This window comes from Anopheles nili, chromosome X, assembly GCF_943737925.1.
Source record: "Anopheles nili chromosome X, idAnoNiliSN_F5_01, whole genome shotgun sequence".
In the NCBI taxonomy this organism is placed as follows: domain Eukaryota; kingdom Metazoa; phylum Arthropoda; class Insecta; order Diptera; family Culicidae; genus Anopheles; species Anopheles nili.
Window position 1 is genome coordinate 8837578 of NC_071293.1, and position 9010 is coordinate 8846587.

The 9010-nt window shown below is 50.6% G+C and overlaps 1 protein-coding gene across 1 annotated transcript; it reads left to right on the forward strand.

Moving 5' to 3' along the window:
* The first annotated feature begins 1281 nt into the window (after positions 1 to 1281).
* Positions 1282 to 7621, forward strand: LOC128728815 (protein big brother). Its single transcript, XM_053822462.1, has 3 exons — positions 1282 to 1446; positions 3460 to 3690; positions 7242 to 7621. Exons 1-3 carry the CDS (start codon positions 1282 to 1284, stop codon positions 7536 to 7538), a joined length of 693 nt encoding a protein of 230 aa, XP_053678437.1. The 3' UTR covers positions 7539 to 7621.
* The last annotated feature ends 1389 nt before the right edge of the window (positions 7622 to 9010 follow it).

Sequence of the window (9010 nt, forward strand, 5' to 3'; positions counted from 1 at the left end):
TGCCGGTTTTATATACAAGCGGCGAGACAGCAGGCGGCGTACGTTCATGTGCTCTCGCTCGCGCCCTTTGACAGCTCGTGAGAAACGTCAAGCGAAGGCGGAGCTATGCGTGAATGCGCCGTCATTGCGGCGTTGCCGCACTGAACTGCTCGAACCGCGTTCGCTGCTCGATTCCCGTTTGTTCGCGCAGCAGAGCGAGAAAGAGAGCGAATGATGTGGTGGCTTCACGGCAACGGTGGTACGTGTCACACTTTGCACACGCTGCCCTGCAAACGTACGCACTCATCAGTGAAGCGGTTAACTCCGCCTCTCACTCGAGGTATCTCACTTCGCTCGTTCACCGGTGAGATGGTGCGCTCTCGCTCGCGCTCACGTCATACGGCAAGGACCAGCCTGACCAGCGTCAAGCGAGGAGCCTGTCACCGAGACGACAGCGAGCTCAGGGGTTCAGTCACTTTCCAGCTGGCAGCGGAACCGTGCGTCGTGCGTCCGAGAGCGCCCTTTTTTTCCCGTGAGACGCGACTTTAGTGTGTGCCTGTCGCAACTTGACGCGTGTCGGGACCTATCCTGTCGATCGCCAGTAGTTGATTTCGAAGAGGCGAACACCGTTGAGCGCCCGTGTCGCACGTTTGTTTTGATTCTGCGTTCTCCCGGGCAGGTTTCGGAAAGGGAGCTAGCAGGGTTGCTGGCGTGCATCGGTTCTTGTACTCATCAACAGTGTGTGGAGCTAGTGAAGGGAGTCTTTTGGCTAGGAGGTTATAAACAGACGGGTCCACAGTGAGACCCCCAAGTGACAGCCATTCTCAAGCCCGTAGCGTGGTTAGCTGGCGTGAAATCGAGGAACTAGACCTCCAGACAGTGCCAAACCCTGACAGGTAGCCTGGTGTAACGTCCAGTGATCTGGTGCAGTTGGACCGAAGACACGAGGCAACGAAACACGCGGGAACCTGGACGCCGCCGGACCACAAGCAACAATTTGTACCAACAATCAACAGCCACAGGTGAACGTGCGGGTGTGAGTTGTTGCCACCGCGGCCTGTACGAGGATTAGAAGGTGTAGTGTGTCTCGTGCGAACATCTCCTGTGTGTTTTCGTGTGTGGGTGTTTGTTCGTGTGTATGCAGAGTTACGGGAGCACATCGGTGTGCCGAGCGCAATCAAAAGCCCCTCAACACCTCAACAGCGCGTCCAGCGCCGCCTAGAAGGACCTTTCGGTTGGCTAGAGCGTTCTGACAGCTAACGCATAACGTCGAGTAGTGGAGCAGAGCACCTAACCGCAACCATGATGAATGATCCGGCAGCACTCGGGATGATCCCGTTTGACACGATCGGTCTGTACGAGCAGCCTAAACCGCGCTTTATCTTCAAAATGCCGCGCGTTGTCCCGGATCAGAAGTCGAAGTTCGAGAGCGACGACCTGTTCAAGAAGCTGAGCCGAGATAGTGAGGTAAGTGCAGTGAGGACGTCCGGTAGGGGTTTGTTGTTGAGCTCTAAGTAGCTCTGTTAATTTTCTCTGGTTAGAAGACCTATTGGAGGTCAATTGACAGCACGGGAACAGAGGTTTAAGGGACGACTACTTGGTATTTTCCCGAACAAGTGTCAATTAGAACACATGCATCATCTTTCGCAGACGAAAACTCAAGACATGAATAGATAGATCGCTAGGAAAAAATCACCAGTAATGCGTAAATTGAACCGAAGCAAACTTTGGCGAAATACTTACTACATCAAGCATAAAAAATTGTTCTATTATAAGAGCAGTTCCAACCTACAGATGATCGATTTGTTTTCTCTATTATGAGGATCTTCTTTGAGACAGATATTGCATTGTATGTTTGATTTAGCTTTCATAATCCCTAACTCCTCTCCCTTCGGGTGTCTGAGATGTAAATGTTTAGAAATGATCAACAAAAGAATAGTCTCGAGATATCACGACGAACATCTGCATCAGAGCAGAACTTAATAGTTTTCCGTGGCTCAATTTAATGGCTTTCCAGGCGCCTCTTATTGTCAGAGGCCGCCTCAACTCGCTCGTAGAGACGCCACCTCTACTCATTTTTTTGGTGCTGCTTCCGAATTTGTTTTCCAATACTCCCCCTTTGATAGACCTGGTTCGCGCTAGTGTTTACACCAAGCGCCCGGATGCATTTTTGGGCGCTTGGAATGCGACGGGAACTCTCACAGGGCGCATCTTTTCCATCAGGGATTGATACATTACCCTGCTGCCGAAACGCGATCTTTCCGTCCCGCGAACATGAGTAAACAGTCATTAAAAAATCGCCGCCTTATGCGGCCTAAACCCGGCAGGTCCCACGGTCGGATTCCTTTTCGGGCAGCCGCATTTATTGCATGTACATATTGTTGGAATAAACATGCAACACTATCCGGTTGAGCGGGTTAATCAGAAGATAGCATCAAACGGGGCACGGTGCAGAACCAAATCCGGTAGCCTTGGAGCATTACTTTTGGGAGGGAACCAAATTAGCTCAAAGGCGGCCTTTTTCCCGTGCCTCAAAATAGGCACCAGAACCGCTTCAGATAACATACAAGAGCTCCAGCTTCCACTGATGGAGGAAATGGTTGGCTGGAATGGCGCATGCTTGTGGGACCGTGTTTTGTCTCGCAGTATCCGTGACGTAATGTAAGCAATGGCCGCCTTCTAGCTGGGATGGGAAGCTGCCATTTTTCCGCTGATGCGCAGTTAAAGCGATAGCGAATAGATGCCCTTTGCGAGTGGCTTGCTAACAGGGTTATATATGTAATTTCGCACCAGAAAGGTATATGTTCTGACGAATTGCCGACGGATGCTGGACAGGGATGCTGTGTACTTGAGGCAGCATTGGTTTTGTCGCAAAACTCAGCACAATGTGTAAGAAATTACATGTGAATTAAAGCTAGTGTAATATAAAACACCCTAAGATTCATTTCATAAAATTATAAGAACAAAAGAAATGCAAAAAGGATCTTCTTCAGGATCAAATTCCAACATAGATTTTGCACGCATCTGCCAGTCGATTCTTTTGTCGTTCTCTTAGATTTAACTATGAGATTTATAGTGTTTTTGTGTAATGAGTATAAGGTGTCACATGCAGCAACAAGAACAAAATAATGAATTTTAGGCTTTGTAATTTCGTTTACACTAAGAGCTATTAAAATGATGGGATCACACTAAGCGAAAAAAAAAACAAAACATTTAGTTGTATCCTCCATTCGTGCGTTAACGTTAAATTATGATGATTTTAATTGTGTTTGACATGTTATTATTTGTTAAATCACTGTTTACTAAGCGGTTTAAAGTGTCAAGTGGATATGTCAAGTACGCAAACATTACTTACGGTACCCACGGTCTTGCGATATCGGAGTTCTTCAGCTTTCAAGATCTTCTCCTTCTCTTTAAAATCATTTTCTAATTTTCCATCTCTTTCTCTTTCTCTCTCTCACGCACCTATCTTGTATCTAGGTACGGTACACGGGCTTCCGCGATCGTCCGATCGAAGAGCGACGAGGCCGTTTCCGAGCCGGATGCTGCGAGGGTCACACGGAGGTGTCATTCGCCGCCACCGGCATCAACCTGCAGCTCGTCTTCAACCCGAACCACGGCCTCTACCACCACCCGCACCACCACCACCATCACCATCCCGCCCATCTCGGGCTGGAGAAGGAGTGCGATTTTGACAAGGAGCACGGCAAGGTAAGTCCAAACCCACTAGGGTATAGTAAAAAGTGCACCGTAACGGTGACGTGGACGTCATTAGTGTCAAACGTGCAGATAAACGGTACCGTTTAAAGGTTTTCGCCGGCCACACCGAGTGTGTGGGGAAATTGCGTGAAAAACGATTACGTTATGAAAAACCGAGAGGCCGAAAATATAAACTCACCCACCCCGGCTCGGTCGAGAGCGCGCTCTCGAGGTGCGTGAAAATTCCATTTCCCTCGTATCCTGCGTGACGTGGTTAAGCGGTGAAGCGGTTGCCGGAACTGGTTGCTGTTGGTTGTGCAGCGTAACCAATGTAAACCGGCTCGCTGAGAAAAAAACACACCGACCAGGAAAATTAAAGCGGGCCATCGAGAATGGACCAAACGCCACGGGCCACGGGCGATCGATTAGGCTGAAATAATTGAAAAGTAAATTCTCAATAAGCACCGCACCGAATGCGATTCGTGCCGCCGGCCGGAGGCTTTTTTCCGTGTACCGGCAAGGGACCGAGAGGTGGTGGAAAAAATGGGCAAATTTTTAACAATATAAACAAGCGAAGCAGGCAGGACGGAAAAACCGATAATTGAAATCTATTCCGCAATCCCGGGCGTGCAGGCAGCAGCATTTTTCGAAGCCGAAGTTTTGGGAGTTTTTGTTCCACTGTTCGCTGTTCTTCCTCGGTTGTACTCCTGTAGCGATGTCTAGGCTGTATGACGTCTATGTAACTCGTGCCTTTTTACCCGTCACTGCGGGACTGTTCAGCTACGCGAGTGCGTGCGTGTTTTTTCGTTTCTTTTTGCGTCACTTTGTGTCCGTTTTGGTGAAGTAAAATCTAATAATGCCCTTTTTGCGTGCGGCACGCTGACCGGGAATGCATTTGGTCCACACATACTCCTACACATCAACCCACCAGGTGGAATCAGATGGTTCTGAGGAGGAAGAGACAAACCAAAAAAAAACCATCACCAGCAATCCTGCCCGAGGCTGGCAGAAGCTGGACAAGCAACCGGAAATGAGAAGTGTAGCAAATGCGCTTCCGTGGGTGTTGTTACCAGGCGCTGGAACATCGCAACGGCACGACCACACCGACACACGGGCGAAGGATAATGGCCGGTTGATGCTGCTACGGTTTGGCCTGGTTGTTCGCGTCTGTTTCCGTGAGCGCCTTGTTTGGTCCTGCGCAAAAAGGACGTCTCGCCCGTGGCCGGCCCCCATTTTGCGCGCGTCAGGACACTCCTCCGGTTCTGCTCGAGTGAGAAATAGCGAGGAACTTCGGTGAGCTAAAGCTACATGCACAGCATCCTGAACGGACGAGAGCGAAGGTGTTTATTTTGGGAAGTTGCATGCCTAAAAACGTTGGGATTTGGTACTCTCGGTGAACATACTGCGCACATCGGGAGGTCTTACTCGGGCTTTGGGGGCTCACAATTACAACAGCAAGCCACGGTTCACCGGCTGCCTACCCTTTGCGACGTGCGACGTGGCAATTACGAGCCCTTGCCATTTTCCCAGCGCCAATTGTCCGCCGCCCGCTTGACAGGCGATGCATTTTCACGCGCTGGCGCCTCGCGATTGTTCCAGTCCCGGTGAGGTGAGGCTGCCCCTTTTGGGCACAACCGGAAGCGGAAGTGCAAACGGTGGAAAACACGAGCGGGCAGGCCGTGAAAGGTGAACCGGCTGTGAATGACAGTAGAATTGGCGAAATCAGGCTCATAGCCTCGGTGTCAATACAAAATGCTGGGTGTTGTAACACCCGGGCGCACTACCGCTGTTGAGGGTGTGTTGTTCTTGTTTTTCTTTTTTTTTATTATTTTGCGTCGCACTCCGAGAGACAGGAAAAAAAAATGTACAGCCAGACATCCTCCCATTCCGACCGACCTGTCAAGGTGAGGTTCGAGTGTCAGACATTGCGCTACAAAATAGCTAATTTCTCGCAAAAAAAACCGGCGCCCACCGAACGTCGAATGGCACACAAAAACTGACCCCGTGTCGGCAGCTGCGGCTGAGCACTTGACGTTTTTTGGGGCTACACTTGTGAGCGCGTGTGCGCGAGAGACGTCCGTGCGTGCGTGTTGGAACAGCGCGAACATACACCAGATGGCCATCTCGTCGAAGCGGCTGCTGTACGTTGATCGTAATTGCGGGTGGCTTCCGGAGTGTAGGCATTATTCGGCAAAGCTTCACCAACACCGGCTGGCTGATCTTGCGCGCTGGTTCCACCGTCAGCTGTCTAACAGCAACGTTTACCCTGGTGGGTGTGTGTGTGTGTGAGTGTATGTCATTCGCACGGGGTCAGCGAAACAAAAGCACCCAAGCTAATGATCAAAGCCAGCAAGTGCGAGAACAGGCGCGCGCCAGATCGCACTCGATCGCGTGCCACTAATTGCCGAACGATGGAGGTGTTCGGCTTCCACTCGAGTGCTTCGGGCCGTGCGACGAAGCGTCACGGCAAAGGAGAAAACCTGAAGAGAGATAGAGAGAGAGAGTGAGTGAGTGCTGGCTAATTGTCGTGTTTGACGTCGGCTTAGTCGTCGTCGAACAAGCCACCCGCGCTTCATATCCCTGGGGGACCCCGTTTACGGTGTGTGCTTCGGGTGCTAAGGTTAACCGTGCGAAGAACCCACATCAGAGGGAGTATCGAATTACACACCATTCAGCGAGACGGCTTCTTGAGAAGGCACAGCTGCACACCCGGCCCGTGCTGTTGGGTCGGATCTTGAGCACACGATGTAGGTCACCATTTCCAGCTCGTACTGCTGCTGATCGAGAGCGACAGGACAATCGACGAGCTGGGCCACCGGCGAAGGCGTCGTTTCCGATCGAGCGGCTCTGTTCAGTGACCGTAAAACAAGCGCTTGTAAATTATCGCAGCCCGCTTTGGGGATCCCCGTGCCAGCTCGCTGTTTGGTGTGTTATTCGAGCCGACCGTTCGTCACCCTTCGCTGGCGGGATGGGCTTAGGGTGCTTTATCTCGCGTGCGACAACATTGTCACAAATAGGAACACGCCTCCTTTGGAACAGGGAACTGAGTCTAGGAAGGAACTGTTTAGAGCTAGCCATCGCGTAACAGTTCATTTAAATGTAAAAAAAAGAGAAATTTGGGATTACTATTGCAGGCTCTCAAATTGCGTGTCCTAAGTGTCAATTTGACACATTATAAGCGTTCAGAAAACGTTCACAACAGCGACAATAGACTCGTTCGCGATGAACTGATTGTTGAACTGAATTGTAACCGAATGGGTTTAAACAAATTCACTCTTTTTCTCCCAAAATTTATCTGAATTCTTGAATGCTCGTGTTTAGCTGCAGGCTTTTTTACTTCAGGCATACCCATAGATAATTTATTCGGCTCTAGAAAATAGGTTCATTTACAGAATTGAATCGCAGTTCGCGATTCATTTACCTTTAGTGAACTGATTTCGCTCGCGCTCCCCAAAGCCCGGTACCGTTTGTTTTTCACAACATTTTCTGACGTTTTTCATAGCCAGCCAGCTTGGCCCAAATTTCCACAAGGCTTCTAACGCAACCTCCCCCCACACCCACAGGTCCACATCAAGTCCCACTTCATCATGAACGGCGTGTGCGTTCGTTTCCGCGGTTGGCTCGACATGGAGCGCCTGGATGGCATCGGTTGCCTGGAGCTGGACGAAAAGCGAGCCGCCCAAGAGGACGCGATCCTTCGGGAGCAGCTCGAGCGGTACAACCAACGCCTGCGGGACTTCGAGGACAAGCAGCGCACCTACCAGCGCACCACGCAGGACGAATTCGAGCAGATGCGTCGGAACGGCTCCGGTATCGGTGTTGGTGTGACGGCCGGTGCGTCTGGTATGTGGCGGCGATAAGCCGGCGACAAGCAACCCCACGACCGCAACAGCGACGTGCCAAACGGGGAGGTGGACCCTTCCTCCTCACCAGCAGCTCCCGCCACCGGGCCTCTCCACCAAAAAGGGGTGGCTCCTAAAAAACTGGCGCCTTCAAGGCAACATTCGGGTGGGCGAGTTGTCCCCGCCGACAACCATCTAACGGTCGGAGGTAGGTCCAGGGGTCCACGTTGGAGTCTCGTACTACGTCACACACTAACACCGACACGCACACACACACACACACACCCACATACACAGACCTCCCGACACATGAAGTATCGAAAGGACGAGACAGGACTCAGACTCCCTCTCAAACGCCCGGTACGCCAGGCGTTTCCCGGTGGGAAAGAGAGAGAGAGAGAGAGAGCCAAATAGAGAGAGAGAGAGGCAGAGAGTTGTTGCGATAGCGAGGGATATGGTCATCGAATGTTTGTTTTCCTTCCTTTCGGGCAGTGTTTGTATATTGTATATTGTAAATCATCTGTGTTATGGATTATTAATTATTTGTATCTCCTTCCTTGATGTGGCAAGGCAAGCGTCCTTCGGGTCACCCTTCTCACCTCTAATCCCCATCCCCATTTCCCGGCTCCACGCGTCCCGTCTCCCTCTACTACACCGCCAGAAGTGCAGTAAGAGTTCGAGACGGAGCGTGGCAGGATGACGCCAAAATGAACGACGCTCTAATGTGAACATTAGTGTGTATTAGTGTGTGTGTGCCCGTGTGTGTGTGTGTGTGTGTTTGTGTGCGCCATTGTTCATGTTAATTTTGCCCTCGAAGAAGACGATACTGCTGCTGGTAAGCTCTTAACGTAACAGACCAAAAATGACGAGGAAAAAGGGGAAATCTAGCAGAATTAGGAGCATGGTCCTTTGGGGCCGTATTTTAGGGACACGGGGCGAACCGGGAGGGTGGTTGGGTGCGGGGAAAAAAACAGTCAAAACCGAGTAGAGAGCGAGACGCACGATAAAGTAAGGCATAGTTGTACATTAAGTTTTAGTGAAGGTAGCGTTTTAATGTGAATAGCTCAAAATCTAGCAAGTAACCGAGAAAAATGGGCGCAGGCAAAGCTGTTGTTGGTACACACACACGTACACAAGAATGACGAAAAAATCGAAACACACACACACACACGCACATGCGACAGAGAGAAAATGGGGTGGGGATGAAGGGAGCAACCATGACACACTCGCGATCCAGCCCACCCGAGTGGGGTCAGAGATTGAGAAACTTAAGCTTTTGAGGGTCGAGTCGAAGCAGCGCTTTTATTCGATTTTCAATCTCATCCACTAATGCCAAACAGCTCGATATGGATAGCATGATCTAGAGGCAGTTTTCGGGTTGGGGACATCTCCGAGAGGCGAGCTCGAGAGGTGAGCGAAATGCAAAAAAAAGCAGAAAGAAAAAAATAACAAAAAAAAAACAACAACAGACAGTCACCCGAGAACGGGAG